Here is a 17,807-nt window from a genome sequence, read left to right on the forward strand (position 1 = left end):
GAAAAACAGCATTTTCTGAACAAGTGTCCTTAACTTTCATCCTGCACGAAAACACTTTAACAAACGCTTAACTTTAACATTTACTATCTAAATCCAGTCATGAAAGCAATGCATGCTGGGAACTCAGACCTCTGCATAGTTTTAGCAAGTTAATGAAAATGATTCATATTGTACCAACACAAATGGATTACGTTACGTCAAAAAGTCGCCTATTAATGTTAGTTAGTAAATATTGAAATTGCTTTAAACAAGAAACCAATACAAATGTTTTATATTAAACTATATTGCATGGGTCAAACAAACAACCTTTAAAAAGTCACTTTTTTGAGCGTTTCCGAGTTCCTGTTAAAAGATGCGCTGCAGCATTTTGCACCATCTGCAGATGAGCGACCAAAGATCAACTAACCCCCGCATACGACACATTACAGTAATCCAGTCGAGTGCTAATAAAGGCCTTGAAAGAAGTGACTACATCTTAGCCAGATGCCTTAGTTGGAAAAAGCTTGATTTACCGACTGCCTTGATCTGGCTGCCGAACTTAAGGTTCAAGTCAATTTTGATTTCTAAGTTAGTGACGGTTGGCTTGATGTACTTAGCCAGGGAACCTATATCAACCAAAAGGGTTCCAGTGGTGCCTCCAAAAACCATAACTTCCATCTTTTTTTGTCAGGAGCCATCCAGGTCTTTACATCATCAAAACAGTCGAAAAGTGATCAAACAACGTCACTCTTTTTAAGAGGCACATAAATCTGACTATAGTCAGCGTGACAGTGAAAAGACAAGCCATGCTTCCTAATGATTGATCCAAGCGGAAGCAAATAAAGAGAGAAGAGAAGAGGACCTAACACTGAGCCTTACACTGAGCACTTAGAGATATTCACCGAAGACCTTAATGAATGGTTAGTAGCATGTGGTTTGTTATATTAGTGAAATATGAGGTAATGTCAGTAGGTTGTGTGAGGGTGAGTAAATGATGAGAGAATTTCAAATTTTGGGTGAACTATCCCTTTAACAGGCAGAGTGTCGAAGCAAGCGTGTTTGTCAGATCTGACCCAGATGAGATGAGACTCTTGAGCTCTTTAAACCGAGAGCAGCTTGAGCGGCGTGGTGACCTACTTACCATCGGTTTACCATTAAACAGTCCCTGCGTCTAACACAAAAATGCACGGCTGGCGCTGTGATCACCTACATGTTCAGAATAAAACCGATGTGTTTGAATGCCAGGTGCTCAGATACTGACGGTCATCATCTTCATATGACCTAATCGTCATGAACTCTTTCCAAATGAAAGGTTATTAATTATGTATGAATACACCTGTGGAAGAGGCTTCATGGGTTGAAAAGTTATTCATCTTAGTTGTCAAAGCTGGAGGAATTTTCAACTTTGAGCTCACGTGTAATGTAATCCAGTTTTGTTGATGTTTGATGGTCAAACTTTCTTACTTATGCAGCAGCACACAAAAGACGATATTATATTTTATTGTCGGTAAGCGAACACTGGCGGTACCCATTCACTTGCATTGGTTTTGTTTCTTTACAATAGAAGGACAGCTGTTGCTCCGTTACCGACATTCTTTATAATATCTTTTGTTTTCTGCAGAAAAAGAAAGTCATACAGGTTTGAAATGACATGGACAGGATGAATAAATGACATATTTTGGCTAAACTTTCACTTTTAAAAGCAAGAGTGTAATTGAAAATATTACTTGTTGTCAAAAAACAAGATTCTTTTTTCTTTTAAAGTTATTTATAAACAGATTTATGCTAAAAAACGGTTTTAATTCCAGAGCAGCAGCATTTGTACAGACTATGATAAATCTGTCTCTGTCTCTCTTCACAGGTTCTCAGCCAAGTGCTTTGGATGCAGACTATGAATAATGTGATGATGTAAATGTCGCCGGATCAACCGTGTGAAGATCGCAGATCAGCACAAATACAAACAATCCCACCAACTGGAGCAGATACCTCTGTTTGTGTACTGGACATACAGCTCAGATGACTGGAGCGATGTGCCATTGTGTTCAAATATCCTCGGAGGACCAGAGGACTTCTTCATGTTAACCATCTCCATGCTATTGAGAAGATTACAGACAGAGGAGGATGTCAACAGAGGCAGAACTTCAAGCCGATGTCAAACTCAGTGTCAAGAAGGAGTCCAAGAGGAAAGGTCAGTGTTTGAATGTTTGGATATATATATAAAATGGCAAAAAATTTGACATTTTACAGTGGCTGTCAACTGATCTTCTTTGTGGGCTCAGATTTTACATCGGACGTCACAGAGCAAACAAATGTTTTCAATTGAATGGGGTTTCAGAGCCATTTGTTCAAGGGCCTGAATATTATAGAGACCTGAGGATTGGCTTTTTGCCAATAAGCTTCCTCCCAGTCTTCATTTATTTCAATTTCTTAATTTATTGTTTCTTTCGTCAACTTCTAAATGAGATGTTACTACTATTTTCCATACAAATGATTGTAAAACATGACATTGAAACAACATTTATGGGTACTCTTTCCTGCGTTGTGCTTAACCTCAAAATCTTACTTTTATTTTTATTGTGTAGCGTTCTCATGCAAATGAAACGCACAGATTTTCTCTTTCTCTACCCCACGTTCCTTTTTCAAAACGATGTATTATAATCTAAAACAATGGAATCTTCACCTCAGTAAGACTTGTACTGTAAAAAAACAAGAAAGTTGTGTTCAGTTGCCGTCACGTTTCAATATCATTTCTGACAGTAGGATCGGCGTGTTTCAATCTCGCCGTCCATAAATGATGAATGAAATGGCCTCATCCATGAATTTCTTCCATCGCCATAGCAACTGCTGCTTACTGACAGTAATCCTCGTGAAAACTGATTCAAACACACAGCTGTCCCCAAAAAACATGTACACAAAAACACACTTCATGAGTCTCATTAATTGAAATGATCAAAAACGAAATAATGACGCCAAACTGAATATGTTCTGTTCAATACACAGCATATTAGGGCACACCTGCAATTCACGTAATTTAGACGAAAATGATAGCATTGAAAATTATTCATCATTTCAAAATCTCAACCTGCTTCAAACCTGTATACATTTATTTGTCTAATTTATTTATTAAGAAGATGTTTCGAAGAACTTGGAAAGACAAGCAGTTCTGGAATTCTGTTCTGTTTATTGACTACCATTGTTTTCTCTAACTGAAGTAGTCAATAGTGCCCCAGAACAGTTTGGATTACAAACAAAATCTTCAAAATATCGCCATTAGTTAGAAATGTATACAGGTTTGGAAGAACTAGAGGAATATAAACGGACTATAAAATAAAAAAGTATGTCACTCTCTTTGGAACACAGCGATCTAATTTATCATTAAAGGTGTTTAATATTTCTGCGGTGAATAATGCATCATTTCTGGTAAGTCATCTGTTGGAAGTTCAAAGGTCAATCAGTTCTTTATCAAGCCTCCAAAAACGAAACAGTCCCCTGACAGCTTGAGGCGTCTGGAGAGAGTCTATCTCCTCCCCATCTGCTGCCATCTGTCCTGCTCTCACAGCTGAGGTTGACTAACATACTTCATACGAAGAGACAGCAGACTTCTCCAGGAGCTTCACTGACCTGCACTCATGAGCACAGATCCAACAAGATGATTTCCATGAGAATAGAACGGAATGGGAAATTGTGCAGAGAGAGAAAGTAAAGTTTTGAAATCATACCATAACCGTTTATGTGGGTGGGTGAATATTACCATATTGCCACTTGACCACATTGTTATAGCATATTTATTCGAAGCTAAAATAATGTTTGCTGATTTCTATTCAATGCTTCAGATGTTGCAGCTCCCAGCAGTTTAATCCGCCGTACAAAAGTTGGCTCTGCCGTCATCCTTTGTGTGATTTGAATGTCTGCCACGTTTGTTTTATGCCAAAAACATGTTAGCCGTTGCTGCAGCTGTCCCAAACCTTAAAGGGACAGAAATGGAAACACTGCGCTCTGCCCGCTGTGTGGTACAGATTTTTTCTCAGTGGAACACTGAAAGTCTTCTGCGGTCATTTGGTAGGTTATTGTGAGAAACAATCGCAGTCTGTTCATCACAAAAATCCATAACTGTAGATGACAGAAGAATTTAGAAACCCCCTTTCATACTTCACAGGACAATAGAGTTGTCCCCCTCTTGCTTTGGGTGAATTGTTTTCCCTGTGTTATCATGACATGGTGTTTGACTGTGGCAACCGTACCAATAATGCACGTTTGTTGAAATGCAACTCGTGGTCTTTTTATTGGGTCAGTCAAGATATTTGATCAGGACGCGTGTGTTCTCTTAGATCGATCCTTGTTGGAAAAATAATTTCAAACCCATTTTTTACCCATTTTAGTTTTCAGGTCCCCAAAACAAGCAGATGTCGTGTAAATAAATGACCAGAACACAAAGTTTAGGTTTTAATCAAATCAAATGCCTTAAAACTAAACTAAAAACAATACTGTCATGTGAGTTGGATCTGAAACAGCATGAGAATTTGAAATGAAGAAGTAAATAATTACAAATAATTTTTGTAAGATTTCAATTTGAATAGACATAAGGCAGAAATGTTCATCCAAAGTAACTTCCAGAGGATTCAGAAAATGTGTTTTATCACCACATGCCATACCTAGGAAACAACCCCATGACCTTATCGTTGGTAGCACCAGTTTTTCTATAGGAACTGTGGTGCATTGCAGTACAGAGATTATATATAACATCTCATTTCAGACCTGCCTCTAAAATCTTTAGAAATATAATCCGACCCTTGACATTGAATGAATGTGAATGAGGTAGATTATCTGAATATGAATACAGGCAAATATTCAGCCTATGCTGAAAATAACAAGGTTGACATTTTCACAGCTGCAATAATATATGGCTTAAATGAATTTATTAACAAAAAACTTCAGTCTACATGTATGCTTTGAATACCAACCGCAAAATATTACAATAAATGTGCTGCCAGCTTTTCTCTTCTAGAATCAAGTCATTGTATAACAAGTGTTGCGGTCTCATTAATGTATACTATATAATTATCTGCCCTGAAGAATGAACAGTTACAGTATATATTTTTGTGGTTATCTGCTGACAGAATGCTCTCTGAACAGTCAATGAGAACACTTCTGCTGTTGCTATGCCGTTGTTACCATTCCTTCATTTGATTTAGGTACTTTTCACTTGTAATGACATATAAGTAAACGAATGGCGAGGTTATAAAAAAGTTTTACATACGCTAATATAATATTTAACGTAACAATGTAATATCAGCATTCAAATAGCAGTTCAATAATGCATTTTATTATGTTCATTTATCTAAATCTTTTTAAGCTTTTTGAATTATGAATTAACATGAGTACTGTAGCTATTACAGTTACATACATACATTTTCATGATAATTTACTCACCCCTATTGTCATAAAATATGTTTATGTATTCTTTTCTTTAGTCGTAAAGAAATTAAAGTTTTTTTAATTAATACTTTCCAATATTATTCTTCATATAGTGGACTTCAATGGACTCCAAACGGTTGAAGGTCAAAATAACAGTTTCAGTGCAGCTTCAAAGGGCTTTAAATGATACCAGACAATGAATAAGGGTCTTATCTAGCGAAACGATTGGTCATTTGAAATATGCTTTATAAACACAAATGCTCGCCTTGCTCTGCGAAGCGTGATCACGACTTCACGTATTACGTTAAAAAGGTCACGCTTGACGAAGTAGGAATCCAGGATACGCACGCGAAATTACCATTTTAAACAAAAACTGATTCGTGATCACGCTTCACAGAACAGCAAGGCGAGCATTTGTGTTTATAAATCATATAGATTTTTTTTTTAAATTACTTTTCGCTAGATGAGACCCTTATTCATCGTCTGCTATCGTTTAAAACCCTTTGAAGCTGCACTGAAACTGTAATTTTGACCTTCAACCGTTTGGAGTCCATTGAAGTCCACTATATGAAGAATAATCCTTGGTCCATCTTGGACCACAACAGGGGTGAGTAAATATCATGAAAATGTATGTTGAAAGTGAACAATTCCTTTAAGGCATGATTAAGACATGAAAATATAGAACTGAAGGAGTTCATGGCGATGTTTTTATTTTGTGGTTTGATGTGCGGCAGGGACATCTGGTGTTTTTTGTTTGTTTTAAAACTCTATCCTCTACCCCCGATTTATGGCCGTGTTTGGATTTATGATTGTTTGCTGCTTTCCCCGACTCACGCCTGTTTGTGGATTACGGACTGTTTTGCATTTGTTGTTGTGTTTGCTGGTCTCTAATTTTGCCTGTACAACTTCTCTTTTAATAAAGCTGCAAATGGATCCTTACCCTACTCGTCCCTCATCACAGTGTTTTCCTTCCGTCAGGAGGTCTCTCCTCATCTGTTAAATCTTTTATCTGTGATTTATCATTAATTTGTGGCTACTGGGTTGTTTTGTATGTTTGTTTTTCTGTATCTATTTTCTTTCGGTCAGTTTTTAAAATGATAACACTTGTTGATAAAAAACTGGTAGCTTTTTGTTTGCTTATTTTCATGTTTAAATGTAAGAATTTGTATAGAGTATGTGTTTACACTTATTTGTGGACACCAACTTACAAATAGCATACCAATTTTTTCCCTAATTTTTTAAAAGGTTTCTTCAAATGAAATCATTAGATAAATGAATGATCTCATTTCGATCATGTGAAGTTTGGTAATTATAGGTGAAAAAGGCTTAGTTAGAGAAATAATTGTCTCAAAACCTGAAAGCCCCTGAAAAAGAGATTTATAAAGACATAAGATGACAGAGGGGACCGCACATAAAGGGATGAGAGCCTCTTTCAAACCTACATAAGGGTCCTTACAAATGTCTTTGACATGATGGTACAATACATCACATGACTCTGTGAGGAGCAAGGTCTGTGTGGGACCATCAGCTTCTCGTTCATTCCCAGAGCGTATATGAGCAGTTTTGTCCTTGATATAAATTCTCAGGATGGAGATTCCATAATTTTTACAGTATTTTTAGTTCCCTTAATTGGCACTGTATGATCGTTCACTGAAGTCTCCATGCTCATTATTTGAAATGAGAGCTCTTTTATCTTCCTCTATATGCATTGCATTAAAATGATACAACCCTTTCATCTAGAATATCAATGTGGAAGTAGATTTGAACATGTTGCCTGCGGAATTTTAAATCAGTATTGTATTTTACGGAAGGTAGCAATTTTATCATGTCTTTCATATGCAGTATAAGAAACATAGAGTATTGACGTTTTCAAAGTGACAACATTAACAAATCTCAATGCACATGTGCACGTTCATGGACTACCCTTAACTTTCGGTAAACACATTAGCAAAAAACAGAGTGCCTGTAGATTATTAAGCAAAAGAAACCGAAATTAGCGGTTACTTCGCTACACTTCGTTCCAATTCATATTTGGAATTTAGACAGCGATACCAAGCTCAACCGCTAGATGTCAATGTCTAATACGGTTTCTTTAATTGCGATAAAGCATACAAGACCTTTTAAACTAATTGTTCATTTAATAACATTTAAATACAACAAAAATAAAATAAAACATATTTAATACAGCTATTATACAATACAATAAAAATATTAATTAATATTAACATAATTTTAATAAAATATAAATTGTTCTATTATTAGATACTAGCCAGGACTATAAACAAACACAGCCCGGAAGTCAACTGCAGTCCAGTCGCGCGCATCTGATGAAACTGTCATGATCCACTCTGTGTTGCCCTTTAATTTACACATTTACACATTTGGCAGACACTTTTATCCAAAGCGACTTACATTGCATTGTACTGTACATTTGTTTCTGACTATGTGAAATCCCCTGAGATCCAACCCATGACCTTGGCGTCGTTGGCACCATGCTCTAACCACTCAGCACCAGCAAATCGGACTCTCATGTTTGTAGTCCTTTGTAGTTTTTGCCAGACTTTGCACTTATTTAATTTCTTTTAATGGTCCTTGGGGGTCACTTGGGGTTTTTGGACTTGACTCTGTCCCTAGTGGGCTCTCTCTTCATTGTCGGGGAGTTGGTGGGTGAATGCCCTATAAATATCCTTAGGCTCCGTTGGCCAAGGAGCCAGGTCCAGCACCCTGCATGATCCACATTAATGGTGGCCAACTCTGCCCTGGATTTTGTCTCAGCTCCACGGCCCAGGTCCGCCTCTGCTCGATGGCACTGGCCCTGCTTCCCTTCATGGGCCTGGCCCTCCGTCCCGCCCCCTGTTCCGGGTCCTCTCCACCGACCTCCTGGACTGTTATTTTGGGGCGTCTGGAGTCCACCCTTAGAGGGGGGGCTCTGTCATGATCTGTTCTGTGTTCCGCTGTTATTTTGGACTCTTCTGTTATTTCCTGTTGCGTGCCATGTTTGTAGTCCTTTGTAGTTTTTCTTGTTTATTAGTTTCCCCAGGAGTTCCTTGTTTCCTTTGTTGAAAACCCTAGTGTTTCCTTTCTCTGGTGTCGGTCTTTGCTTTTATGCTTTTATCAGTCGTTGGAGTGTGTTTGTATTCTATTATTTATATTTAGTATAATATTACATGCTTATTTATACAATTTGCAATTGCTCTGACGTGGTTCACAACAGCAGCTGGTAAACTCATGTACATCAGTGTCATGAGCTTCATGACGGCATGATGGTTTCTAAAAGAATCACAATCACCCTTCATCTGTCCATAGGTCAGGATCGCAGCGAGCAGGCACTGATTCAGCGCTTCAGGGGAGATGGCATCAGTTACAAGGCCAAGCTGATCGGCATTGATGATGTGATGGCAGCGCGTGGAGACAAGCTGTGTCAGGATTCGATGATGAAGCTGAAGGTAAGATCTCTGACACCAGTGAAAGCAACAGAAAGGATTTTAGTGTACAGGTAGATGAAGTAATACAGTGGGTGCTACTACTTATACATAGACGCATATGTCGGTATAAAATAGTTCACATGTCAGAAGATAATTTGCGACACCTCAAGGTAGGGTTTCACCTCATGGTTTGTGGCATTCCATTTGTCCGGCCGTTAGTGCCACAGAAATGGCATACTTTGCCTGCGTCGTATCCTTAAATCACAGAGAGGGATAATAGATTAATAAGTTTGTTTTGTAACCCCTGGGAAATATGACAAGGTCATACAAACACATTTGCGCCAGAGCTCTACCTCCACTCGGTGTGTGATTTTCACCGCAGGAGGGCTAAAACAACAATAATAATGGAGTTGAAGCAGGATTTCTTTCTCACACCGTTGACCCTCATAGTGCTCCGTGCTGTTTTGTCCTTGAAAAACAAAACTTTATAAAACAAAATCCCTATGTGGGTTGCTGACATGCTGTAGGACGCAGTATGACACAGTTCTGTTTCCAAATCCAATGAGCTGCCTCGCTGTCGACTGACGGATATGGAAAGCTTTGGCAACACCATTAACAGTCATTCCACACAAAAAGTGATTTTAATAGTTAGTAGTTATTATTAGCAAGATTGACAGAAATGCAATATAATATACATAACTATGTCTTCAGAGGTGTATAAAGACGTCACATAATGAAGCGTTATTATTTTCTTACCTTATAATGAGCTACATACACCGCGGGTCCCCTTGCATGGAATTCGCCATGTTGTTTCTACAGTAGCCCTAAATGGACAAACTGCTCTACAGAGCGCGTTTCATAACTACGTCATCTCCTTCGTGTCGACATCCTAGCTCTGTGTCAGACTACTTAGGGTGGAGTGAGCCTTTGGTCACAGTTGGCAACCTCTACAGATAAACATCAAATATGACCATTTATCGGCGATACCAATGTGGCCGATAATATATTTTGGTTCCCTAATTTTAATGTATCTCTTATTTATTACATCTTGGATGCATTTTTTCACTGAGATTGTTGCAATGCATTCTGGGACTGCTGCAAGGTGCAAGTACAGAACTAATTGACTCATTGTGCTGAATGAAAATGGATTAAATATAGTTCGAATACAATACGCTACCATCTGAGAAATGGTTTTGTCATGTATTGCATTGTGCTGTGATCGATCTAGATGAACCAGTTATCAGTTTTCTTCACAGAACGGTTGGTTTCAGGTCGCAGGTTTCTAAGGGTCAAAGAGCAATGGATTTTCATTAGCATTTCCACAAAGCCATGGATTACTAATCTAATGAATGCGTCAGCGGCCAACGGATCCACCAGCCTCAGGAAAAGTCCATCTCATCAGCGCTCCTCTCTCTTTGTTCCTGAGTCTGTGTTGAAACAGGGTTTGACAGCTCATTAAAGGAGAACACAGACCACTGGAATCGACAGCTCTGTTAAGCTGTTAAGCGTTGGATCGAGAGAGACGTCAAATGATCAAACCCACAGAACGCAATAAGGATTGCTTTTCATTATACAAATAAAGACAAGGGACATCAGAAAGTCTAATTCAAAAGTTTCAGTCGGCAGGATCTTTATCTTTTCTGCACTCAAAGAAGTCAGCCATTCAGACACATCTCTATCGATTCTTTTGTAGTGCTGAACGCAAAGGAACAAAAGCCACCTAATAAAATGATTCTGAACAGAACATGTGTCACTTATGTAATATTTGCATCCATCCCCTATCCCAACTGTGTCAACCGCTTGAGGAGATGAGAATTTACCTGCAGATCTATTCATTCTTCTCTTTTTACGGCTACAGGGAATCGCTGCCTCGGCACGATCGAAAGGGAACCATAAACAGAGAGTTTTCTTGACTGTGTCCTTCGGTGGAATCAAGATTTACGATGAAAGATCAGGGGTGAGTTGGAAGAAGCCAATTTATTCTGTTGATTTTCACGAGCACATTTTACTCTTTCCACATCAGTTTTTTTTAGGTTTTAGGTTTAGGTTTCATATTCACATTCCATGGCCCCTAGATTATTGTTGTGTAGACATGCAAACAGTTTATATATCAAAAGAATATACTGTATATAATATAACTGTATATAGTGTTAGCGGTGTATTGGGTCCCTGATGCCTTCGCATCTATTCACATTCATTGAATGAAATCAAATGCAAGCAAGTTTTGCATTAAAACAGACTGGTTTAACAGATGTGTTATTCTGGCCGCTTGCATGATGAGGATATAAGTCTATGAATCCACAGGTCTTACAACACCACCACTCGGTCCATGAGATCTCCTATATTGCCAAAGACACAAGGGACCATCGGGCCTTCGGCTATGTGTGCGGAAAGAAAGGCAATCACAAATTCGTAGCCATCAAGACGAGCCATTCGGTTAGTGCCTTTTTAGTCGTACCTTTCCTAACATTATAATTCTTGACGGTTTGTAGGCTTGACGCCTTTAACCTCACATGTCTTTCTCTTGTAGGCGGAGCCAGTCATACTGGACCTGCGGGACCTGTTCACCCTTGTGTATGACATCAAACAGAGGGAGGAGTCCCAAAAACAGTCTCAGAAAGATCAGAAACACCGTCAGCAAGCCGTCTATCAGGTACCGTAGATCAAACACGTGTAGTCAACGTTGTGGTAAATGTTTTGCAGGTGCTGATTTGCTTTTTCATTACTTAAGAGAACATCTTCGTGTTAACAGTTGCTTTTATTACATACAACGGAAGTTAAGAATAGTTCAAATACTTACAAAAGTAATTTTTATTTATAATAATTTTTTTTTACCTATATGCTTTAATCGTGATGCTTGTTTATCTCCCTGGCTGGCGCAGACCATTCTGGAAGATGAGACCGATGATCCCATTTATCAGGTGAGCGAGATTCACACTTCAAGCTGTTACATTGAACAGTTAAAGAGACGCAGGATGTCATGTATGTCGAACTGATACATACGGCTTGATACATATTATTATTTAACCCTTTCATTTCAATGTTCACAATATTTTTTGAAGTAGCCACACCTCTGTCAGCTCCTGTCATTGCTAGCGCGTTAATGTGCCGTCATGTTTTGTGTATGTTTTATTTACACACCGAACTCTTTTGCTCTTTTGCTCACACTGAATACAGACAACCTTAACTGTCTTTTAACATTCATTCCTCTCTCTCACCGAAGGTGGATACTCTCAAAAATGTGTTTGGTTAGTTTAGCTCTGAAGCTTAAGAGGTTGATCTCATACTGTATTTCATAGCTCTGATGACATATTACAGAGGATTAGACTTAAGACTTTGCTTAAGTTGTTACTGGGGTCTTTTCTCAGAAAAGAAAATCTGAGAATAGAATAGAAGATTAAAGACATCTTTTATGATGGGTCGGTATTGAATGTTGTTGTCTCTGTCTGATTGGTTCCCTGTGGGGCCTTTCTCATTTTCTTTCTCAACTCCTCGTAGTACATTGTGTTTGAAGCCGGACACGAACCCCTCCGTGGCCACCAATCAGAAGAGAGCGTTTACCAGGTACTTTGTTAAGCCCCTCCCTTCTCCGTCCACATCTCTACGGTTATAGAATCACAAACAAGCAAACGGATACTATCAGTATTTACGTAAATAGAAAGACTTGACTCTTTCTTAGATAGTTTTCTCAAGTAATAGATTTCTGTTGATTTGTTTCTTTGAATCCCCATCGTGTGTAGTCCTGGAGTGCAGTAAGAGTCATGTTTTCATATTATATTATAATTTTTAGGTCCCCACAAGTCAGCAGAAAGAAGGGATCTATGACGTTCCCAAACGCCATTTTAAGACTGTAGGTGTTCTAGTACATCAAACTTTCACCCAACCTCCCACCTCGTCCCATTCCTTCCACAAGCTATCAGTCCATTTCACAAAGTGTTATCGCTTGTCTGTTCATTCAGTTGGAGCCTATCAAGTCCTTTATATAAATCTCCCACACTCTGTGTTTGCTCGCACACGTCTACCTTTGATCGTGCTTGAATTCATTTTTTATCATCATGACATTTCTTTGGCGAACACGTTTGGTTCTGACTGCATGGACATTCACTTTAGTTCTTATTCTCCTTGTTGTTTATATAGTTTATATATTTGTATGTGTTGAGTAGTTGATGTTAACATTCAGTCATTGTGACGTACACACAGTAGAGCTGCTTTCATCCCATCAATGATCACAAATACTCACATGTCAAAGCACTGCTTATTGGTGGAATTGACCCTTCTTCGCCTGTCTTACAGAATATAAACCAGTTTGATCTCTTTGGTGACATGGCCACCCCTCCGGACATTCTTTCTGTAAGTAAACCTCTGGAGATCCTCGATCGGGGTAAAGTACATTTACACCAAGGGGCGTTTCACATTTCGCGTCTGAAACTGCGCGGAGAATGCGAGCCGCGCCACTTTCTCTAGTCAAATGATCTGCGCTGAGGCACCTATAAAAATGTACGCGCCGCACCCAATGCAAAAGATGCGAAATGGGAATCGCCCTGTATGGATTAAGCAGATGCATTCATCCAAAGCAACTAAACTGTAAAATGTAATTAGTTGACTTTACTTTAGTTGAGAAAAATTTAGGAAACCGATTGCCTTAATTTCCAAGTAAAGTATTTTGTACATTTGTAGTTGGCACAACTTAATAACATTTGTATAGTAAACTTGTTAATCAAGTATACTCAAGTAAAGCTGACTCAAAATCATTAGTTGTGTTAACTTCTTATTAGAGTTCACATTACTAGGAAAAACTTTGGAAACCGATTGCCTTAACATTTTTAAGTAAGCTGAACTAAAAAAAATAAGTAAAGTCAAAAATCAACACCTGAACTAAGGGTAAAACATTATTTATTATCAATTGTAAAATACAGTGTACCAAACAATCATTTAAACACTCCTAAACATGAAACAGTTTTTTGTTAATGTTACATTAACCATTTTAATCACAAAAAGCACATCTCTCTTGCTGTAGAGGGTACTCCAAATTGAGGGCATATATCAGCCCAAAAAGTAGCCACATGGCATCCGGGAGGTTTTCAATATTGTCCATCAGAATGGCTCCTTTGAGGATACTTGCTGTGTGTGAATATAAATGCAGTGCTTGTGAAGAATCCTGTCTTCTGTTATCACAGTCAGAATCCCGATGGAAATCTTGGGTGTGTCACAATCACAGTCCTAATAAAAAAAGGAACAGCAATATAAAAATTCTGGTTACATTAGAAATAGGAAATTTAACAAATGTACATGTAACTTAAAGAATCAGGACCATCACCTTCTGTTCAACCTACAACTTACAGAGATAAACAATGGTTAAAATATTGTGTGAAAATTAGACATTGTAAAATAGAATGAACAGTACAATGACGGCAGAACATACACAAGAAAATGTACAATTACACGGGTCTGTTTCTGGGATAGTTGAATGAAGCATAAATGAATGCCTATTTGTGATGTATGTGTGGAGGTTAGAATGAAATATACAACGAATGGTACTTGCCAATGTTGTTTTGAAAAGGAGAGGAAGTCCACGAAGAACTGCTGTGCGATTAGCAGTGATGCCAGTGCCCTGAAAAACAAAGTTCAAATTAGTCAGAAAGAAACCTATTATAAAATGAAGCGATTACAGTGCCCTGAAACAATTTTACTAAATAGAATGAAATTTTACAGAATTTAGTTTAAGGAAGAAGAAATGACAAGCTTACCTTCGACTTTATTTGCTCAAGAAACTCTGAAAGTTTTTTTCCAAACTGCCCCTATTTTGGTTTCAAACATTTTCAGAAATCAAGCTGTAGGTTGATCAAGTGCTGTGAAAAATTCTTGCTTCAGGTTTTTGCTTGCGTAAACTCTGCATTGATCTGTAAAGGAAAAAGAATAATGCTATATCTATTAGGCTTTTGGTTACTTTGTTAAAGGGATATTTGAAAATTGCCATATTTACTCACTCTTATGGCGTCCCAAATGTAACAGACATTCTTCAAATAAACGCAAATGTAAATATAAACCTAACGATTATAGCGACTTGCTAATGCAAGACTCCTCATTTCGATTAGCACAATCCAAGAATTTGATCAAAATAAAAACGCATCTAATGTTAATGTTTAACACTAGTTTATTTAATCTGATTATTAAACAATAAATTATGTATACAAAGCAATTCAGATATAAAAAATTACACAAACAAGCACTGACTCACCTTTCCATGTGCTCTTCCCCAGAAATAACGGTATTGCGTTTCAAATCGGCTCCTCCTACTGGTAGAACTGCGCATGACCACTCGGACATTTTCAAAATACTTATTTTAAGTAGAGGGTAATTGAATATTTTGAGTTTATTAACTTTCCGTGCTAAAAAGTTGTCCTTACTTTATTAAACTAAGTAAGGTCAGCAAACTTATTCAAAATAAGTTATGTTCACTTAATTTTATTAGTAAGATCATCAGTTACATTTTACAGTGTGCAAGGAAACAAGCGGTGAATTGTGGAGGTAACAATAGTAGAACAATAGAAGAGGAAGTGCTATAACAAATTACCAGGTGTGACAATCCTGTCGAGGATGAGGTTTGAACCCAGGTCCCCCACTTTCAAAGTGCCTCAGTTTCTAAATACAGGTGCAGAGGAGGCAATGAGCAAAGAGTTGTACGTATTTATGTGAGCTTTAGTTAACAACAAAAAGTAAAACGCAAACGACGCAAAAGCTTCTATATAACAGATACATGCGAACACAAAAACTGCCGTGATGGTCAAAACATTTTGAGACAACATATCGCATCGCATAGATCTAATTTATAGGGCAAATATTATTAATAATATTTATATGTTTATTACAAATGACGTATAAATAATTAAATGTGATGTAAACAAAACAAATAAATATATAGTTAAATATACATATAATATAAACAGTGCATAGTAAAATATAATAGTAAATATAATGTAAAAATATATTATATATATAAATATATTATAATTCTATTATTCTATCAAATCAGCGACTATCATTGTTGTAACAGATGCCAGCATCTCCTGCTAACACACTGGATCCTGGTAGAAGACGACGACAGCTCAACCCAGAACTCTTCAGCCATTTCAGCCCACCAGCGGTGCCCTCGGGTACAGTACTGTTACTATAGCAACCACCGTTTTCTCTTGAGTTACTCGGTCACATTTGAAATGAATGTTATCGATGATGTTTTTGTGTCTCAGGGTATATGACCATGGGCGCTATCCAGGCAGCACATTGGGCACAACAGTCCTTGGCAGCTCAGGCTGCACCGATGGCCTTCGGTGTTCAGGCACCGTTGCAGGTTGCTCAGATGCTTCCCGGAGGACAGCCCGTTATCTGGGGTCAGGCCAACCTCTTCCACTCTCCAGCCACCGGCCAGCAGCAGTGGGCATTCGTACCGGCCCAGACGGTGGGCATGGGGCCACATCCAATCCCAACCGCTGTGCTTCAGGGCCTGGTCCCGATCGCTGCCATGCGACCCCACTCTTGTGAACCCCCGGACACATCGTCAGATGTCACCAGCTCTCGGCACTATGTTGACTCAACTCCGCGGCACGGCAGATCTAAAGACGTCCTCAGCGAGGACTCTCTGGAGGTGACAACCATTCAGGTTAACGCAGGGCAACAGGAGGCTGCGGCAGATCCTTCACAGCCTTTTAGAAAACAGGAGGTGGAAGACTGCTGCGGTGAGCTGGATTTCTCTCAGATGAGTTTGACTCCAGGATCATCAATATCACCATCCACGACGGACTCTTGTGAGTTTTTAACGTTCATTTAACCTCAAAGTCAATGTAAGAGATAAACAACCACAAATCGAGTCAGTTTATGTGATATACATAAGGCAGAATGCACATTTTATTTCAGGTTTTGTTTATATACAGGTTCAGGCCAGCTTACGTTTATTCTGTCATTAAGGTAAAAAGAGACAAAGCAAATATTAAGAAATTCTGAAAGCTTGTTTTTTTTATAGGTGCTACTCCTGGTCCTGAGCAGGAATCCACATGTGTAGCTGATGTCCCGTCAACAGCGCCATCCATCCTGAGCACAAATGACACCTCAAACCATGGAGCGAACAAATCGGTAAGGACCTTATTTGTTTTGTCTAAAGTATGTTTTTACTTAAATGTGTTTTTGTTGAATATCAGTTTTTGTTACTACTCTCAGAGGTCTTTTATAAGCGTTTCTGATCTTTATCGGAATTATTCTGATCTTATTTTCTTTTTGAGTCCGGTTCTTGGTAAAGTTTTTTGGATTTGGATTTTTGCTATTCAACAATAGAAAGTCATTTTGGCATTTATAAAGTAATGTTGATCTCAGTCATGCTGAACGAATATTTCAATAATAATGCCTTGAGAGTGGCACACACATTGGATGACAGCACAACCTACGGATCAAACAGTCAGTTTTATCTAAATGTCTCTGTATTTCAGAAGGTCTCTTCTCAACCTCTCAGCACCGACGTTCAGCCAACAGACCTACCAGACTCTTCACAGCCTGAGTAGATACGACTTATGGATACGTTACCCTTCCTTCCTCAAGGTTCCATAGTGACCCAGTGACAGTGGTGTACAATGATTTATATCGTGCTATCACCCTTTTTTCAACCACCTCGGAGGAACGCTTTATTGCTTAGAAGTTTCTCTTCCATAGCTCAGAAGACTTCTTGAAAATCTTCTGCTATATCTTCTTCTAAAATGGCCGAGAAGAAATTAACAGCTAAGATAATGTGGTTTTGGATCAATTTGATGATTTTACACTGAATCCTCATTTTTTTGATCTGAGACTTTGACAGTAAGAACTTAATGTTCACCCAAAAATAAAAGGATTTATTCACCCTCTTGTCGTTTTGACCTTCTTTTCATTCATTCAAGAGGGAAAGATTAATTTTTTAGGGAAGGATGGTAACCAAACAGCACCGGACCCCATTCACTTCTATTGTAT

The 17,807-nt window shown here is 38.4% G+C and overlaps 1 protein-coding gene across 1 annotated transcript; it reads left to right on the forward strand.

The window, feature by feature from the left end:
* Positions 1–2,100: 2,100 nt before the first annotated feature.
* On the forward strand, positions 2,101–17,368 carry dab1b (DAB adaptor protein 1b; the record flags this gene model as incomplete). Its single annotated transcript, XM_079453625.1, has 13 exons — positions 2,101–2,167; positions 8,701–8,840; positions 10,678–10,776; positions 11,124–11,255; positions 11,350–11,472; positions 11,702–11,740; positions 12,318–12,383; positions 12,610–12,669; positions 13,113–13,169; positions 15,874–15,973; positions 16,067–16,621; positions 16,837–16,946; positions 17,297–17,368. 13 exons carry the CDS (start codon positions 2,101–2,103, stop codon positions 17,366–17,368), a joined length of 1,620 nt encoding a protein of 539 aa, XP_079309751.1.
* Between the last annotated feature and the right edge of the window lie 439 nt (positions 17,369–17,807).

The sequence above is a fragment of the Barbatula barbatula genome, assembly GCF_947034865.1.
Source record: "Barbatula barbatula genome assembly, chromosome: 3".
NCBI classification, from domain to species: domain Eukaryota; kingdom Metazoa; phylum Chordata; class Actinopteri; order Cypriniformes; family Nemacheilidae; genus Barbatula; species Barbatula barbatula.